Here is an 18,980-nt window from a genome sequence, read left to right as displayed (position 1 = left end):
ATGCATGGCAAGTTCCAGAACAGGTTTCTCGTTGTGTGACTGTGAACATCAAGGAAAAGATTAAGCTGTGATCCTTGAACACCAGCCAAACTCCCTCTCCCCTCCACTATTGTAATTGGATGGCCTCAGACAATTTATCTTGATCCAGCAAAGCATTTGGCATTTGTCCTTATAAACAAGACAGAAATGTGAGCTGAATGATAGAGACTCAGATTTAAAACCGAACAATTTTGATAAAGCTGAAGGAGATCTCTATGGGGGTGTCCCAAAGCTCCATCCTTCCGCTGCCTGTTATTGTCATGAGTCCCTTGAATGGAGTCAGTGAAGCTTCTCTTCACCCTGCAGATGGCTCCGGGCTGAGAGGCAGCTCCAATACAATGGGTGATGAAGCAGATTCAAGGCAGCCTCGACAGATTGTAAAGTTGGGTTGAAACCAACAAGATGAAATTCACCAGGAATGAGTGCTAAATCCTGCGTTGAGGTTGTGAAAAAATTGGTTACATAAGACTGGAAAATCTGAATAGATGGAAATTTATGAGAAAGAAAAAAAGAAAGAGAAAAGCAGGGAGAGAGGATGAGAGAGAGGAAGGAAGGAAAGAAAGAAAAAGAAAAGAGGAAGGAAGAAAGGAAGAAAGGAAGGAAGGAAGAAAAGAAAGAAAAGGAAAGAAAGGTAGTTTTGTTCACAAGCTCACAACAATATGTCCTTATGTCAGGAGACCCAACCAGGACCTAACCAGGAGAAAAGCCTGACCTCTGGGGGACGGAGTTCCTTGCCCTAAGTATCCAGTCCTATTGTGAGAAAGAGGTGACAAGCCAGAGAGAACCAGGAGAGGGATAACCAGATTAGATGAGGGGTTTTAGATGAGGACAACCAGAAACTGGAAAGAAAGAGCGCTTGGCTGGGGCGCGGGCAAGCTTGTAGTGTGGGATTCAAACGTGGGGTTCCAAGCATTATGTTTGCCCAGTGATGGATCTGCTACTACGCTGGGCCAACAATAGCACCATTTATTGTGCCACTGCTCCAGTCAAGCACATGCTAGACCCTTTACGTCATTATCTCTTTTAACTGGTACAATAACCCCACGAGGTAGAGATTATTACAACTCTCATTTTAAAGGAAGGCTGTGGAGCTGTGGAGCAGAAAGTTAAGTAACTAGCTTATGGCTCAAGAAGAGGCAGAAGCTAGACGAGAACCCAGACTGGGTGATTCCCAAGGGGGCTGCGCCCTACCTCCCCAACATTGAGCAGGTGTTTGTGCGGAGAGAACTGGGCAGTTCTTACAGTTTGGGGAGACACGTATGACCAACTCTTTGTGTTGTAAGCAACAGTCATTCTCCCTCTCAAAATTCTGCAACAGATTTCCGGGGCTCAGGAACTCTGAGAGCCCCTGTGATTGGACCCTATTCGCTACATTCCCTAGCCGTTGGGGGTCTGGGCGCGCGGCGGTGGGCTTCGTGGCGGGCTGTGGACAGCGAGGGGGCGGTGCCCGGAGTCCCGCGTGGTGGGGCGCCGCCTGCAGGGGGCGCTGGCGGCGGCTCCTGGAGGAGACAATCGCACTGAGCGGCCGCCGCAGCCAGAGCTGGAGCCCGAGCTGGAGCCCGAGCGGGAGCCCGAACGGCGCGGCGCGGCGCAGAGCTGGGGCTGAGCGGGGCCGGCCGAGCGGGGCCGGGCGGGAGCCATGGGCCGTTAGGGCCGGGCCGAGCCCCGCGATGCCGCCGCCGAGTGGCCCCAGCGTCCTCGCGCGGCTGCTGCCGCTGCTGGGGCTGCTGCTAGGCGGCGCCTCCCGGGCTCCCGGCAAGTCGCCGCCGGAGTCCCCCAGCCCGCAGGGTGAGTGTCGGCCGGGAGGGGCAGTGATCGCGGGCCTCTGCCCCCACCCCCGCGATCGGGCCCCCGCCCGCCAGCCCCCTCTTCGCGGCGCTCGTGAATTGGGGGGTGTTCTATTCCCTGGATTTGGGTGGGGGTAGCTAGGCGACCTGGGGTCCTAGCTTACGGGGGAGAGCAGGGAGGGAGAGGGAGACCGCCGGGCGGGGGTCTCGGGGAGACACAATGGGGAGGGCGGGGGTCCCCAGGCTCCGCGCCGTCGCCCCCTCCCGCCTTGTTTTTCTCCCTCCTGGTCCTCGAGGCGCTGCTGCCTGAGCCATTGTCTATCGAAGACACCCGCCCAGGGGCGGGCTGGGGCGGCCGCCCGCTCTGCAGCCCCCAGCGGGTTCCTCGCTCCCGACCCGGCTGGGTGGGAGCCCAGGCAGCGGCTGCCACCCTGGGCCCGGACGGGGGCTGGGCGCCTAGAGCTAGGTTTGAAGGGGGGAGGGGAGAGGGGGAGTGGGTGAGGCGGTGGGCGGATTGGCTGCTCGAATGGGGTTCTTCGCCCCGGAGTCTGACAGCCCCCAGACGGCCCCCCAGGTTCAGAATTTGGGGTGCACCAAAGAAACGCTGATGGGCCCATGATGGAGGAGGGGCTGCAGTTGGGGGGCTGTCTGGAAAAAGAGGTACGTTGTGATTCCCAGCTCAAGGCGCATGGCAGGGCTGTGGTGGCGGAGCCATGCTGAGCTGGCTATCTGGCCGTGGACAGTGCCGGCTGGGAGGGCAGGTGCCTGGGTCCCCGCCCAGCAGGCCTCCAGCCACTCCTGTCCGCAGCCCCCCCCCCAGGTCACCCCCTCCTCATCTCACCTCTCCATCGCAGTGGAGGAGACCCTCCCAGCGCCTCACGGGCCCAGGTGGGTGTGTGAGGTGGGAGCGGGGCGGGCTCCTGCAGCGGGAGAGGTGGGAGAGCCGGACCGTGACTCCCTGCCGACGCCTGGGTTCTCCGGGGCCTCCACCCACTCCAGCCCGCGCCCGCCTCCCAGCCCCTGGCCACGCACCCCAGCCACTGTTCTCCCCACTCCTGCCTCTTAGCCCCATCCCTGCCTGAAATGGTGCTCTCCACTCTTCGCCTTTCCACCAAGGAGCTGACAGGAAAAGCGGGGGGGGGGGGGTTGGATGAGGGAAGTGGGGTCCGGATGAAGGGAGGGGGTCGGATTTCCTCCTGGAATGGGGCAGGGCTGAAGCCTGGACGGGCGGATCCTGTATGGAATGTCAGGCTTTGAGGATGGGGAAGGATCTCCTCAGCTTCAGTCTTCCCTGCTCTCTGCAGGAGAGGAGGCTTTGCTGGGTAGGAAGGGGCCCTGTTTTCTCAGGAAACCTCTCCCTCAAGACCTGCGCCTCAGGGGAGGTGGCCCAGGGAATTGGCTGGAATAGAGCCAGGAGAGGGGGTTCTCCCAGGCCACTAGCTGGGGGCCCAAGTTGAGGGGAAGGGAGAAGGGCACCTGCCCACCCCCTCCCCAGCTTGGCACTGATGCCTCCTCAGGCCTTACCTGCCCACCCCTGTGTTATTCCCTAAGCCCCCTCCCCTTTTCTAATGCTCTGGCCCTTGAACCCAAGGCATTCCTTCAAATGACCATATTCCAGACTCCTGGGTCCCCCCTTCCCAGCTGCTCTATCCAGCTGCTCCTAGCCTGGGGTAGGAGTGGGGAGTCGGCAGGCCCCTCTAGCTTCTCAAAATTCCTGCTGGGTGGCCGGGAGAGGGGGGAGCGGTGCGGGGAGGCTACCAGTTCCCCGGAGAACCAGAAAGCAGGAAAGGTTCGAGTGTGTGCAGCCACCCGCCGAGTTGGGCTCTGGCCTGGGAAGCGAGAGGGAGGTGGGCTCAGGCGAACAGCTGGATGGGATGCCAAGGGCAGGCGTGGTGTTGGCCCTGGGGTTGGTTGAAAGCCTGAGACAAGACACCTGTCGCTGTTGAATGTCAGGCTCCACCCGTGAGGCCCCGTGACCTCCACATGCCCTGCTGCCCTCGGCTCCGGGGTCTTCCTTCTGTACCTGGCCTCTCCTAGGTTTGTGTCTAGCACCCAGCCCACTCCCCACCTCCCTCCTGGGCCCCACACTGAGGCCTCTGTACCTTTCCAGGCATGACACCCACTCCCATTATTGGCAGCAAGGTAGGGGTGAGTCACGTTCTTGAGGAGGGGCTGTGCTGAGTGGGAAGAGGTAGGTGGTGCTGTGGATCAGAGAGGCTGCCTGCAGAATCCATGAGAACAACTCAAGGCTGGTCCCTGCCCTGTCATCCCGTCTGCACTCAGGACACCTGCAGGCCAGCCTGGCCAGACCATCTTGAGGCCAGGGGTAGGGGTGGCTGGAAAGAAAGACTTGGACTTCCCTTCCCAGCCTCCTCCACACTGGTTACCCTTGGGCCTGGGTCGGCCCCCCCAGATCTCCTTCCCCTTGCCAGGGCCCCAGCTCCTTGCCCATCTCCTGGGAGGAATGAGGGCGTTGCCATGGTGACTGACTGTAGCTGACCAGCTGGGAGGGGGCTGGCAGTCCATGTGAGGGGGAGGGGTCAGGAGGTACTTGTTTGGCCTTAGGGGTTGTGTGAGTCCCTAAATCTGAAGGGAAACAGGTGTGTGCAAAGGATTCTGGGCACAGGATGAATGATGGGAATGGCCAACCTGCTGGTGTCCCCTTCTCAGTTTTTTCTTGAGAACCCAAACTCTGACCCAACCCCCCTTCCTCCCTTCCAAATGGCTGAAACTTGACCGCTCTCCTCTCCACTTGCAGATCCCTGGTTCTCCGGTTATTCATCCTTTCTCAGCCCTCCTTCCCTCTCCTCTCCCTGACACCAGCCCCATAGGGTCCAGTGGTTAAGAATTTGGGTCTAGAGACAGACTCCCAGGTTTGGATCCCAGATCTCCCACGTTACTGTAGTACAAGTATCTAAACTCTTTGAGCCTCAGTTTCCATATCTATAAAATGGTCTAAGACATCGAGTCTAATACATCACTGACTGTAAGATACACCATTATTTATTTCATGTGCCAGTAAAAGAGGAAAAAAATGCTGCCGATTATGATTATGACATATCGATCATAGGTGTAGCCTGAGTCCAGAAGTGTTAACATGTCAAAATGTGCATGTGTCAGGCTTGATGAAATATGCTAATAGTACCACCTACCTCACAGGCTGATGTGAGGTTTAAATGAGGGCTCTATAAATGCTGGCTCTTATAATACCTTGTCTAGCCTGGACCCCAAAGCCACACCCAACCCACAGCCCCCTCCTCTGATCTCGAGGCTCCCCCCAGTTCTCTCATGCCTCCTCCCTCCTCCTCACTCCCCTCACCCCATCTTGCCCACAGAGATTCTGATCAAGGTGCAGGTGTACGTGAGCGGGGAGCTTGTGCCCTTGGCCCGGGCCTCAGTGGATGTATTTGGGAACCGGATGCTGCTGGCCGCCAGCACCACGGACTCGGAGGGCGTGGCCACACTGCCCCTCAGCTACCGCTTGGGCACCTGGGTGCTGGTCACTGCTGCCCGCACTGGCTTCCTCACCAACTCTGTGCCCTGGCGTGTTGACAAGCTGCCCTGTGAGTGCAGGGGCAGCTGGAGGGGGTGGGGAGCAGCTGACCCCATCAGCCCCTTCCCAAAATAGTCCTTGGGGGCGGAGAGGGCAGGCTTTCCAGCAGCTGCTGCCTGGGCTGGGGTATGCACAGGGGGCTAAGGGAGGGTGAAGCCACTGGGATTCAGACAGTGGGAGTGCCAGCCTAGGGGAGGGGGGGCTTGCTCTGGAGCTGACAGACCATCCCTCCTGCAGTGTACGCGTCAGTCAGCCTCTACCTGCTGCCTGAGCGGCCGGCCACCCTCATCCTCTATGAGGACCTGGTGCACATCCTCTTGGGCTCTCCTGGTAAGACTCCCCGCTCTCCACTCCCCCACCCCTCCGCCCACACCAGCTCCTCTTCCCTCTCCCTGACTGGGTATAGAGAACTTCGCCTGCCACATGTTAGCTGGGTGCCCTTGGGCAAATCACTTAACCTCTCTGAGCCTTAGTTTGTTCGTCTGTAAGATGTGAACAACTGATAGTGTCTACATTGTCAAATTTAGGTAAGGATTAAATATCGTCAAGCATGTGAAAAACTTCACAGAAGGCTGTTTATTTTGTTACTGGGGCTTCTCGTGGTTTCTATTCTCCCTCTACTCCTACTATTAGAATTCCCATTTCCTGCCACCTTATCTTCAGTGGATCCGCACGTATTTCTTGTGCACCTACTGGGTGCCTGGCTATATCAGAAGCCAGGGTCATTCCACAGGCATAGAACACCTATCAAGTGCAAGGACTGGAGCAATCCCACCGTGGCCCTTGTCCACCCACCAGGCTTTTGGTCTCACCCAACCAATACTTCCTGCAGCACCCGTGCTGTGCGAGGCATTGTCTCGGGTTCTGGGGAATAATGGTAAGGAAGAGCAGGGCGGCTCCCCACCTGGTGGGGTTCCCTGACAGGCAGAGCATTGCAAACGCTGAGATAATTACAGATCAGGCAGGGCAGGGGAGCGGAGGGCAGCTGCTTTCAATACCGAGAGGACCCTCACGTGGGAGAATAGCAGGGTGAGAGGATTTGGCGAAGGGAGCTGTGGGACGCGGGGGTTCGGGAGTTGAAGGGGGAGCAAAGGCACTTTCGCTGGAGAGGAATCAGGATGCAGGGGCAGAAGGGGACCGTGAGGGCGCAGGGGATGCTCTGGACTGGCTACGCAGGATGGGGGCGTGGTGTCGACTGGTTGACGAAGCCAGGCAGAGGGTAAGTTCCATCTGGCTAGTACTAGGGAGCCACTGTGGGTTCTGGAAGGAGAGCCTCCCCTCCCCAATTTATATTCTTATCTTGAGCCCTTGTCCCCAGTTACTTTTCTGGTTTCCTCTTCTCCCTCTCTCTGATCCTGAACCAGAGGCTTCTAAGATGTCTTTGGAGGTTTCTAAAATGCCAAACGAACCCGAGCTTAAACCCTCCCACGGCTCCCACTGCTTTTGGTAGAAAGCCTAGACTCTTTCACAAAGCTGGCAGCGCCCTCCAGGGCCTGGCGCAGTCACCTGCAGTGCCCCGACCAGCAAGCTGCCTCATGCCCCTGGGCCTTTCTCCTGTCAGTCCTCCTGGAAGTCCCTTTCCGCTTTCTTTCCTGGCTGAGTCTTACTCACACTGCAGGGCTCCACAGGGCGTTCCCGAGCTCACACTGCAGGCCAAGCTCCTCTTGCACCATGCTATTTTACCAGCGAGGCAGGATGGGTGAGAGGAGGGGCCCTGGCACCAGACTGCCTGGGCTTCAATCAGGCTCCAGTGACCTTGGGCAAGTTACTGAACTTCTCCCGCCTCCATTTCTGCATCTATAAAATGGGGCTAATCATAAAGGCACCTACCTCAGGGGCTGTTGTGCTAATTTCAGGGGTTAATATAAGTAACCTGCTTAGAACAGTGCCAGCATATCTTAAAGCTTAATAAATGTTAGCTATTACCAGATTATATTGGAATACTGTTTATACATCCCGTCTGCTCCAAGCCAGACAGACAGACAGACAGACAGACAGACACACACACACACACACACACACACACACACACCCTAAGTTGTCAAATGCAGTAGCCACATGTGGCTATTTGCATTTGAATAAATTAAAAATTCATTAAACTTTTTAGAATTAAAAATAAATGCAGTTCCCCCGTCACACTAGCTACGTGTCAAGTGCTTAACAGCCCTGTGTGTCTCGTGGGTACTGTTACAGGCAGCAGGACACAGAACATTTCCATCCATAGCAGGAAGTTCTAATGGGTACTGTAATGAACAGCGACGCACTAGACTGTGAACTTGAAGGCAGGGAATTGTAAATTGCGTCTTATTCCTCTTTGTATTCTCAGCACCTCACACGGTGCCTGCCACACAGTAGGCAATAATAATTGTTTGAGGACCTGAACCTCGTCATTTTATAAATTAACATGGAAAGAGTGTTTCCGAGAGAGCAGGTAACTTGCTCGGGGGTCACACAGCCAGGACCAGAGGATGACAGGTCCACGTCCCTTCTAGGTTATCATTCTAAGCCTGCCCCGTGCTCTCCCCAAGTCACCACCCTTCCTGGCCTTCCCAAGTGTCCTAACCCATTGGCTCCCCTTCTCTTTAGACACTTGCTTTCTGCTCTGGTCCCTGGGGACCTTGTCCCTGGCCAGGCCACTGCAGCCCCTCTTTCTATCCAGGTGCCCGCTCCCAGCCCTGGGTGCAGTTCCAGCGCCGGGCTGCCCGCCTACCTGTCAGCTCTACCTACAGCCAGCTCTGGGCCTCGCTCACACCTGCCAGCACCCAGCATGAAATGTGGGCTTTCCCTGCCTTCCTGGGCACGGAGGCCTCCAGCTCAGGTATGCTGGGTGCCAGCCATGGAAGGGATGTTCCCCCCACCAGGATTTAGGCCTCATCCCTTGTGTCCCCTTCCTGCAGGCAATGGCTCCTGGCTGGAGCTGATGCCCGTGGCTGCTGTGAGCGTGCACCTGCTGGCAGGTAATGGGACAGAGGTGCCGCTCTCAGGCCCCATTCACCTGTCCCTGCCTGTGCCCTCGGAGCCTCGTGCCCTCACCGTGGGCACCAGCATTCCAGCCTGGAGGTTCGACCCCAAGAGTGGTGAGTGCCTCAAGGAGGTGCAGGTGCTAGAGTTTGGGGAAAGGAAGTGGGACTTAAGTTGGGGGGACACTGAGTTTGATGAAACCCTCACCTCTCCCAGGGCTGTGGGTACGCAATGGCACTGGTGTGATCCGGAAGGAAGGCCGGCAGCTCTACTGGACCTTCATCTCCCCTCAGCTGGGGTACTGGGCGGCTGCCATGGCCTCCCCCACGGCCGGTGAGAGTCGGGGGGACAGCAGGGGCGGGGGGTGGTAGAAGGGGAGGCTGGGAGAGTGGACTCCTTCTGAACGGCAGGAGGGACATCCACACCTGGGAATGCTAAGCTCTTGCCCCGCACAGGGCTGGTCACCATCACGTCGGGCATCCAGGACATCGGCACCTACCACACCATCTTCCTGCTCACCATCCTGGCAGCCCTGGCCTTGCTGGTGCTCATTCTGCTGTGTCTGCTCATCTACTACTGCCGGTGAGTGCCCCGCATCCCCTCCGACTGCTTCCCAATCCCCCAGCCTCCTCTCATCCCAGGCACTGACTGAGGCCAGCTCCATGCCTGGTCTTGTGCTGGGTGCTTGAGGCCCCAACGGTGCATAAAACACACCTTAGATCCTCAAGGCCTGACAGGAAAGCACTGCATGCGTACATGCAGAGACCAAAGACTTGGGGGGAGAGGAGGCAGGAGCTGCGGGCCAGGCCCCTCCAGGGACACTCTGCAGCTGCTTCTACCAGCCAGCCCTCACTTTCAGGGGTCCTCAGGCCACACATGCCCCTGGTTGGCTTAGGTGCTTCTCCCCGGCTCTCACTGCACCTGCTACGTCCCAAGGAGTGCAGTTTATGCCGAGGGAGGCCCAAATGGGCACAGCTGCTGGCTGCTCCCCCAACAGACTCTCAAGCTCTTTCCGCACACCTCTCCCAGGACCCATCTGGGCTCCCCAACCTCTCTCTTGAGTCCCAGGCACTGTCCCCACCCCTCCAACTAGATCCATCCCCCATCTTCCACCTGCGGTGTAGGGAGCTGCTCTGGCCTCCACCCTTTCCTGACGGCCCCGCTCTGTCCCGTCTCCAGGAGGCGCTGCCTGAAGCCAAGGCAGCAGCACCGCAAGCTGCAGCTCTCCGGGCCCTCTGACGGTAACAAACGAGACCAGGCCACCTCTATGTCCCAGCTGCACCTCATCTGTGGGGGGCCCCTGGAGCCAGCCCCGTCGGGGGACCCCGAGGCTCCGCCTCCGGGCCCCCTCCACTCGGCCTTCTCCAGCTCCCGTGACTTGGCCGCCTCCCGGGACGACTTCTTCCGTGCCAAGCCGCGCTCCGCCGGCCGCCCAGCCGCCGAGCCTGCGGGTGCCCGCGGAGGCGAGGGCGCCGGTCTCAAGGGCGCCCGCTCCGTCGAGGGTCCCGGCGGGCTGGAGCCAGGCCTGGAGGAGTACCGGCGGGGGCCCCCGGGGACCGCGGCCTTCCTGCAGGAGCCGCCCTCGCCGCCACCGCCCTTCGAGCACTACCTGGGCCACAAGGGGGCGGCCGAGAGCAAGACCCCCGACTTCCTGCTGTCTCAGTCGGTGGACCAGCTGGCGCGGCCGCCGTCGCTCAGCCAGGCGGGGCAGCTCATTTTCTGCGGCTCCATCGACCACCTTAAGGACAGCGTCTACCGCAATGTCATGCCCACCCTGGTGATCCCCGCGCACTACGTGCGCCTCGGCGGCGAGGCGGGCGCAACGGGGGCGGGCGACGAGCCGGCCCCGCCCGAGGGCGCGGCCCCCGGCCCGGCGCGCCCTTTTCCCCAGCCCGACCCCCAGCGCCCGCTGATGCCGGGCCACTCGGGCGCGGGGGGCGAGGGCGGCGGGGGTGGTGGCGGCGAGGGCTGGGGGAGTGGGCGCTCGGCACCGGTCAGCGGCTCGGTCACCATCCCGGTGCTGTTCAACGAGTCGACCATGGCGCAGCTCAACGGGGAGCTGCAGGCGCTGACCGAGAAGAAGCTGCTCGAACTGGGCGTGAAGCCTCACCCGCGCGCCTGGTTCGTGTCCCTCGACGGGCGCTCCAACTCGCAAGTGCGCCACTCCTACATCGACCTGCAGGCGGGCGGCGGCGGCCGCAGCACCGATGCCAGCCTGGACTCGGGCGTCGACGTGCACGAGGCGCGGCCGCCGCGGCGGCGGCCCCTGCGGGAGGAGCGGGAGCGCACCCCTGCCGCCGCCGCCCCGCCGCCGCCGCCGCCGCCGCCGCCCGCGACCCCGCGCCTGGCGCTCAGCGAGGACACGGAGCCAAGCAGCAGCGAGAGCCGCACGGGCCTCTGCTCCCCGGAGGACAACTCGCTGACACCGCTGCTGGACGAGGTGGCAGCGCCCGAGGGCCGGGCGGCCACGGTACCCCGGGGGCGGGGCCGCAGCCGCGGGGACAGTTCCCGCAGCAGCGCCAGCGAGTTGCGGCGCGACTCGCTCACCAGCCCGGAGGACGAGCTGGGGGCGGAAGTGGGCGACGAGGCGGGCGACAAGAAGAGCCCGTGGCAGCGGCGGGAGGAGCGGCCCCTCATGGTGTTCAACGTCAAGTAGCACCCGGCCTGGCGCCGCCTCCGGGCCGGCCCCCGCTCCCTCCGCCCGGGCCCGCCCCCAGGGTGCGTGCTCCGGGGGGCCGCGGGGGCCCTCGCCCTTAGCCCCCAGCCCCGGCCTGGAAAGATGCCCGGGGGCCTGCGGAGCTGTCCGGTGGTATGTGCTGGGTAATGTCTCGGGAGGGGCCCGTGTCTGCCTCCGAGAAGAAGGTGGGAGGGGTCCAGACCCCCGACGGGAGGTGCTGGGGAGGAGGGCTGGGTGGGGGGGAAGCAGTGCCTGTATAAACGTGGCTGTACATAGAAAGCTCTATCGTGGGAAAGCAGGAGGGGCACCTGGGCCTCAGCTGCTAGTGTGAGGGCTGGGAAGGGAGGGGTGTTCTAGTGGACCCCTGGGAGGGGAGGGGGTGCTGCTTGCCGACTAGCCCACCTCTGGGCTACGATGTCACAGGGCTGGAGGCTGGGGCAGCTCTGGGGACTAGGGGATAATGTGATGGGATCGCTGTAGACAACAGCAAATATAAAACTGGTGAGATAAACTTCTGTGTGTCTTTCTGTGAGGTGGGGGGAATGTGGTCACTGGATGGGGGCCCTGGCTCAAGGGGCCCCCTGGGGAGGGCAGGCAGGGTGGCCAAATCAGACAGTTAAGAAAGTGTACAAACTTTACTGCAGCACGCGCGCGCACACACACACACACACACACATACATGCACACCTGTGGATAGGGAACAGCACCTGTCTACAGGGTCCACGGAAATGGGGGGAGGGGATGGCAGCTGGAAACGTGGCTTTTGCCACAGCCCTCGTTGGGATAGGGAGGGCCTTAGGCTGAGGCCCCGCCTCCCAGGGTGACAGGGGTACTCAGAAATGGGGGTCTGGGAGACTGTGGCGGTGGAGAGGTGCTGGGGAGGCCTGAGCAGTGGGCACCCTCTGAGCAGGGCCCCGAAGGCCGCGGAGTGTCTTCAGTCCTCAGCCCCTCCTCACAGCAGCTGCCTCGGGGCCAGGTCCCTCTGAGGAGCGTCCCAGCGCAGGGCTTCCCGGAGCAAACACTTGGTGCCCTTGGTCCCACAGCGGAAGCCAGAGGGACAGCAGTGACGCCTGTCCGCACAACACGTGCCCTGGATGGTGGGAGTGGGGGGGGCGAGAGTTGCGCGTGGCAGGACCCGGCCCAGGCCCACACCCGGCCCCAGGGCGGGGGTGGCACTGACCTGGCGGTAAGGACAGCAGGCCCAGCCCCCTCGGCTGTCTCGGCAGCAGGTTTGGTTATCGTGGCAGAAGTGCCCCTCTCCACAGTCCACGTTCCCCACACCCACGTGCCGGCCGCGGTCCAGGTGGGCAGCAGGGCGGGCAGAGTCCACCTCCTTCTCGCAGGATCGGGCCTTCACGTTGCAGGTGTACCCAGCTGGGCAGCAGTGCTGGCGGTCCTCACAGCACACGGCCTGGGGGGACAAAGGGGCATTACACTCTCGACCACCTAACGTCCCCCCACCCGGGACTGGACTCCCCTGTCCTGTCCGGAAGCAGGCAGGTGGGCACTCACGTGTGGCAACTGGCAGCAGGCCCAGCCCCCGCTCAGGCTCGGGCAGCAGGTCTGCCCCACCGGGCAGCTGGTGTGCTGGTCACAGCCCACGTCTCTGGAGTGGGACAGGGAAGCCTGGCGGGCAGGCAACTTGTCCAGTCCGGTCACCACCTTGTTCCCCCTCTTACAGTGTCCCCCGGCCACACACGTGTAGCCCTGGGGGCAGCAGTGCTGGTGGTCTGAGCAGCAGACAGCCTGGGGAGGTGGCCGAAAAGGGTGGTCTAGGAAGCTACTACGGGACGGAGCGCTGAGCCCCCGCTGCCTCCACTCCGCCTCTCCTGCTCACAGCTCCTCCAGCTGGGAGTGACTCTGACTGAGCTGGCGCCACCCGTGGGCCGGGCAGAGGGCAGAAGAGCAAGGCAACAGGAGCCTGGCCACGTGCTCAGGCCAAGTCACCGTCCCTCCCCCCATACTCTCCCCCTCTCCATGCACCTCTGGGACAGGACAGCAGCCCCACTCCCCAGACGTGAGTCGACAGCAGGTATTGAAGGAGGGACAGCTGGTGACGTTATCACAGGGGACATCATTCTCCATGGCTCGGGGGTCCGGCAGGCTGGCGTGGGCTGGGGCCTTCCTCATCCAGGGCACCCGGCGGGCCCCCTGTTCACAGGTACCCTTCTCTGTGTCGCACCTGAACCCGGCCGGGCAGCAGTGCACGTGGTCCTCACAGCACACAGCCTAGGGTGGAGGGAGAGGGGACGGTGGGCCTGGGGGGCCTAGCTGGCTGCCACCCTCTGCTCAGCCCAGGCCACTCACCGCTCCTCGGTACCTGGGCAAAAGGGCAGCAGCCCCAGGCCCCAGACAGCAGGCGGCAGCAGGTGTAGTCGTCGGGGCAGCTCACCTCCATGTCACACTTCACCTCCCGCACTGTGAGGCAGGCAAGGAGCATGGGTCAGCAGTGGCGCTGGGAACCCTCGGGGGGGCCCTCCCTTTGTCAGTTCCACAGCTAGAACCAGATGTGGAGGATGGAGGGTACCGCTCAGGCCACCCCTGGCAGTGATCCTAAGGCGAGGCCCAGTGTGGACGAAAGGGGGCTGTCCCTGCCCTGGCCCCTCGTGCGGGCATCAGTCCCCAGCCCCATTTCTGCTCACTCCTCGTGGTGCAGGTGGAATGGCGGCGTCTGTGGCCTCCCCCAGTACCTGTGTGTGCAGGCAGCTTGATGAGCAGGTCCGTCGCATTCTCCTTGGAGAGGCACTTCCTCTGGATCAGGTCACACTCAGTGTCCTGGGGGCAGCAGTGCAGGTGGTCGGAGCAGCAGATGGCCTGGGTGAGGGCGAAGTGGTCTTTGGGATTTCCAGTCTCCCTAAGAGCTCAGGGAGCAGCCAGGCCGACAGCTGGCACTGCCCCAATCCCCCACTAGGGGGTGGCATGAGTCCTGAGCAGCCAGGCTCCCGGCCAGCCACCAGCCAGCCAGCCCCACCCCTTGGAGTCCCTGCCCGGCAGGTAGGTGTCCAGGCCAGATGGCTGTGGACGCACAGCCCCTCACTCACACTGGGCATCGGGCAGCAGCCATACTTTCCACTGGGCAGCTTGCAGCAGGTAGAACCACCAGGGCACTGGGACTGTGCATCCGGGCACAAGACCACTGGAAGGAGAGAGAAGGGTGACGGGCAGCCAGGGTGGAGGGGAATGTCTCCCAGCCAGGAGCTAGATGAGGCCTCTCCTCACTCCCAGCTCACACCCCGACACTCTCCCACCTCCTTACCTGGCCTTTTAGCCTTTGGGGCAGGGATCTTCTCTGCCAGGGGGTGGGTGCCTGTGGCCGTGAGGCAGAGGCCACGAGCCAGGTCACAGGAGGTGCCCTGAGGGCAGCAGTGCACCTTGTCTTCACAGCAAGCAGCCTGAGAAGGGGTGGCCCTGACTATGTCTGTGCTCCCTCCAGCCCTTCCTCTGCCCCCACTGCCCTCCTCCCTCCCCCCATCTTCCCAAGCTTGTACCTGGGGCAGGGGGCAGCACCCCCACGAGCCATCAGGCATACTGCAGCAGGTGGAGGAGTCAGGGCATTCGAACTGTCTGTCGGGGCACTGCACGGCACCCAAGGGCTCGATATCTGTGGACGGGATGACCCAGGATTCCACCCCGTCAGTGAAGGTCATTCCCCCCACCCCTCAAGGAGCTGCTGGCACCAGGGCCTGCAGGCCCAGCTACAGGAGGATTCGGGGGCTGGCACTAGGGCTCAGGGCTCCCCCAGGCTTTCCTAACCCACTCTCGCCCAAGCCAGCCCTTGCCCCAGCAATAATACGGCACAGGGCAGAGGCATCCACTGACTGGGTAGGCATTAAACCAGGCCAGCTTGGCCTCTCCCCATCCACACAATGCTTGGCCCTGGGCCTGGAGTCTTACATTGTCTCCTGACCCCTCCTCGCCCCAGTGCTGCCCGTCCCTCCAGAGCAGTGGGGCTGCTTAGTACAGATGTCACATGAATGAGGACACGAGGGCAGGAATCAAGGTCACCCAGCTGGCTGCACTCCTGGGTGCTCCAGGCTCTATGCGCTGCCCATGTGGCTCACCTGATCTCTGGAAGCAGGACCGCCCGTCAGCACTGCAGTGGAAGCCCTGGGGGCAGCAGTGGTGGCCATCCCCGCATGACACGGCCTGTGGGACACAGAGACGCCTTCGTTGGCTAGGCCCATTTCCCTGAGGGTGGGAAGAGAGTGCAGGAAAAGTGTAAACGCAGACCCGAGCCCTCCATCGACCTAATGGCACCCTCACCTCTGGGAACGGGCAGCAGCTGGAGGTCCCCGAGATAGTGAGGATGCAGGAGTAGCCAGGAGAGCAATGGGCGTCGGTCTGGCACGGTGTGCCCAGATGCCGGCTCAGCGCCGTGGGCCACTTGTCCTGGGAAGCGAGAGGAGGGGATAAACCGAAGGACCCGAGCCCGGCCCCCTCCTCTGGCCAATCCAAGATGGGAAATCCCAGGCTCCTAGCTCTTGCCTGGGCCGAAGGGCACTCACCAGAACGGGATTGCAGCAGCTGTAGGTAGCTCCTCTCAGGTCCAGGCAGCAGGCCACAGGGCAGAGCTGACCATCTGGGCACTGTGTTCCAGCCACCAGCCCTGTCACTAAGGCCACCCAGCTCACCAGGGTCCACATGGTCCACCTGCAAAATCCCTAGAGGCATTTGGCAACCAGCTGAAGCCCAGGCTACCCTCGATTCTGGGCCCAGTCACTCCCCCCGCCCCAGGCCCAGGCCTAGCTGAGCCTCCCCAGCCACACCCTGTCCAGACAGAAAGAAGGATGCGGGGCCTGAGATTCAGTTTCCTACGTGTGTCCTGTGTGGGTGTCACACATGCACCAGCGTGTGTACACCCATGAGCATGAATGCTGGCATGAGCACATGTGTGAATCTGTGTCCCCACATGTGGCCTAACACCTGAGTCTCTGTGGCTGAGTGTGTAGAGACATGGGTATGTGAGAGTCAGGAAGATTTGTGGGTCTGATCTGTGGGGACGAGGACCACCTCCGAGGGGTGGGGAAGGCATCAGTAGCCATGAGAGGACAGGGATGGGGTGCAAGGAGGGAGTCTCCCCTTGAAGAAAAGCCAGGGTTCCACTTCCCAAGCCAGCCCCTCTAGATGCCCGATGCTGTGCTCACACCTGCACCCTGCTAAGGCCTGTTGGTGGGGGAAGGGGAAGGGAGGACACTTGATGACTTTGGCAACCACGGGGTTGAGAAAGTTGTGAAAAAGGAAGTACGGTGCGAGGTGGAGTCTGGGCTGCCTTCCCCAGAGGCCAGCCACCACCTGCCCACTGACTGTCGCCTCCCCACCCAAGGAAGGGGATACACAGGCTGAGTCAACCTTTGGGACACCTGTGTTCTAAGGGCCCCCCAATACCACCAGGCCCTTTCAGAATCCCCAAACATACCCCCCTCCCTTCCCCCCACCTCTCCCTGCCCTGGAGCCGAAACCCAGCTGCATGTGGGGAGACCAAGTGTGCCCACCGGGCTGCAGATCTGCATCATCAGAGGGAAGTAAGCCTTGGTCTCTGGAAGGGAGCAGCCTTTCACTTCCTAAACAACTCTTCCCCCAAGCTCAGCCAGCCCTGCTAGCTCAATGGGGTGGCCTCTACCTAGAGGGGCCAAAACAGTCATGTTTGTTGAGCCTCTTAGGAGCCAGTGACAACACTCTACATTATTTTCTTTCTTCTTTGCAACAACTGTCCAAAGTAGAAATTATTACCTTTACTTTTCAAAGGAGGAAACTGAGGCTCAGAGATGTGAAGTAAACCCCCCCCCGTCATATATCAAGACATAGAGATGACAGGCTTTGATGGCTCCAGACTATACTGGACCTGGGTTCATTTCACAAGTGGACCATGGATAGTGCCTGGGAATGGGACCCCAAACCCCAGGAGGATAGAGGCCTGGGCTCCAAGCTGAGAAGAGGGACAGAAGTGCTTCCTGGACAGGTGGAACAGGCCAGGACAGAAACACAGAGTACGGGGCTGCCTGGATACTGCACATGGGTCCTAGTCCTAGAACTGCCACCGTTGACTATGAGAGCCCCCAAAGTTGCTCCCTGTCTTTGGGCCTCAGTTCCCCATTAGTCTGTGTGTGGACACTGCACACTTTGTATGGCAGGGAATCGCACACACCCAGTCACTCACATCCTCTCTCCCTCACCTGGTTTTCCTCCGCACCCCCTCTCCAGCTCAAAGACCATCCCCAGCAGGCCATCTCCTGGCCAGGTAAGGCTGAAGAAAACTGGACCCCGGACTGCGGCCCCTTTCACCCTCTACACCGATGCCCACAGCCCCCCACCCTGAAAGGCATCTACAGCTGGCCGCACCTGCTTCTTAGGAGTCCAACCTCAACCCTCCACAGGCTTGTCCCACTGCCCGGGCCAGAAGGAGTGCCTGTCTGCACACATCTCAGACTACTCAGCGCCCTAGTGATTCATTTACATATATTCTCCTTCCTGTGTATCCTAAGGTTCAGGAGTAGAGTGTATGCTTCTACCGAATATACGTGCATGCACGCGCACAAACACACTCAGGACCAGGAATGGGGGAGGAGGGGACCCAAGTCCTCTCAGCAGGGTTCCAAGTGGTGGCCTCTCTCCCCACCCCACACTGCCACCTCAGAGAGGGAAAGGAACCTCTTCAAGCCCCCAGCTCCGTCATCTTCCACTAGGGGGCAGCCCCCAACTCCGAGTGCCAGGAGAGAGATTCCCAAAAGGCGAGCCAACCCAGCAGCGAGAGAGCAGGAAAAAGTGGCACGGGGAGGCGGAAGTTAGCTCGTCCCACCACCACCCCCCACCCCCTGCGAGAGGAAGTGAGAGAGAGCCAGACACAACCCAGGGGTTCAGTCACCACTCCCAAGTCCCTACTGTCTTTGAGGAGGCCAGGGTCTCAAGCCCCGTTCCCAGCCCTCCGAGCTCGGAGACCATGAGTGGGCGCCTCGCCGGCTCCCGGCCGCCGCGGGGACTACCCACCAGCACCTGCCGACGGGGGCGGAGTCGGCTCCAGAACGGAGTAGTCTCTGCTTCGGGGGAAGGGGCTGCAGGCCCCAGGGGTGCTGGAGAGGGAGAAAGCCCCTTCTAATGGGGGTCACTGCAGTTACTGCTTACTCGCACCACCCATAAAACCCCTTCCAGTGCATCGGAGTTTCTCTAAGGGAGTCTTTTCTTGTTTCCCTGATGAAACTACAGAGGAGCCTGAAGCCCCCACCTCCCCCTGGCTGGGCCCCTGGGAAGGAGCAAGCGAGAAGTCTACGCAGCCACCCTCCTTACCTGCGTCGGGGTCGGCGATCCCTGGGGAGCAGCGACCGGGAAGCTCACCAACTTCGCCCCCTCGGCGCGTTGTCCCACCCACCTCTGTTTCCATTGGCCAGGTGTCCGGGCTGTCGCTCTCCCATTGGCTACTCGTCGACGTAAAGGCGGGGCCAACCTGGGAGGCTGTGCTGCTTTTCCTACTCAATTCACTCTCCTCCCTCCCTTCCTCTCTCTCCCCAACCCCCCATTTCTAGGGATCATGTGATTAGGGAATCATGTGATGCCGTCGCCGGCTAAGCCTGCCTGCTGGTGCTCGCCTCGCCGTCTCCTGTAGCCCCATCCCGAGATGGGCCAGCTCCTGTCAGGGGACATTGAGAGCCAAGAACTGTCCCTTAGAGGGTGCGTACAAGAGCATTTACAGGATGTCTCTTGGATTTGGAACATTTGTGCATCCTGTTTCTATTCTAGTCAACTAACTCAGATTTAATGCTGGGCAGCCGGGCCCCAAAGAGGAGTGAAGGAGTAGCAAGGGCAAGGATAAACAGCCCTCAGGCCCCTTCCTCAAGGGGCTCACAGCAGGGGGGGGCGTTGGAGAATCGGGGGCCAGGTGCTCTAGGTGTGTGTAGGGAAGACGTAGTAGGTTGGCTCTAGGCAGGGAAAAAGAGGTTTAATTCCACCTTGGGGGCACTTTTTTTTTTTT

At 60.8% G+C, this 18,980-nt stretch overlaps 2 protein-coding genes across 5 annotated transcripts; one reads left to right on the top strand and one right to left on the bottom strand.

Moving 5' to 3' along the window:
* Positions 1-1,574: 1,574 nt before the first annotated feature.
* On the top strand, positions 1,575-11,131 carry FAM171A2 (family with sequence similarity 171 member A2). Of its 2 annotated transcripts, none has more exons than XM_082603969.1 (8): positions 1,575-1,827; positions 5,162-5,389; positions 5,617-5,709; positions 8,039-8,197; positions 8,277-8,456; positions 8,557-8,673; positions 8,796-8,922; positions 9,520-11,131. In XM_082603969.1, exons 1-8 carry the CDS (start codon positions 1,710-1,712, stop codon positions 10,994-10,996), a joined length of 2,499 nt encoding a protein of 832 aa, XP_082460095.1. In that variant the 5' UTR covers positions 1,575-1,709; the 3' UTR covers positions 10,997-11,131. The 2 variants fall into 2 exon arrangements, with proteins under 2 accessions (XP_082460095.1, XP_082460096.1); XM_082603970.1 differs by having other exon boundaries at positions 1,709-1,827; positions 7,966-8,197.
* Positions 11,132-11,633: 502 nt separating this feature from the next.
* GRN (granulin precursor) lies at positions 11,634-18,378 on the bottom strand. Of its 3 annotated transcripts, none has more exons than XM_082602988.1 (13): positions 18,299-18,378; positions 15,523-15,667; positions 15,281-15,406; positions 15,079-15,163; positions 14,506-14,618; positions 14,274-14,409; positions 14,059-14,153; positions 13,708-13,831; positions 13,338-13,435; positions 13,001-13,246; positions 12,530-12,763; positions 12,198-12,428; positions 11,634-12,107 (listed from the first exon to the last, which is right to left on the bottom strand). In XM_082602988.1, the coding sequence occupies exons 2-13, from the start codon at positions 15,658-15,660 to the stop codon at positions 11,970-11,972; spliced, it is 1,764 nt and encodes a 587-aa protein (XP_082459114.1). In that variant the 5' UTR covers positions 15,661-15,667; positions 18,299-18,378; the 3' UTR covers positions 11,634-11,969. The 3 variants fall into 3 exon arrangements, with proteins under 3 accessions (XP_082459114.1, XP_082459113.1, XP_082459115.1); XM_082602987.1 differs by having other exon boundaries at positions 15,523-15,678; positions 18,299-18,372; XM_082602989.1 differs by lacking the exon at positions 12,530-12,763 and having other exon boundaries at positions 15,523-15,678; positions 18,299-18,372.
* Between the last annotated feature and the right edge of the window lie 602 nt (positions 18,379-18,980).

Source organism: Mesoplodon mirus (genome assembly GCF_964341445.2).
Source record: "Mesoplodon mirus genome assembly, chromosome: 18".
Lineage (NCBI taxonomy): Eukaryota > Metazoa > Chordata > Mammalia > Artiodactyla > Ziphiidae > Mesoplodon > Mesoplodon mirus.
The sequence above is the reverse complement of the archived record's forward strand: the minus strand, read 5'-3'. Positions and strand labels throughout refer to the sequence as shown.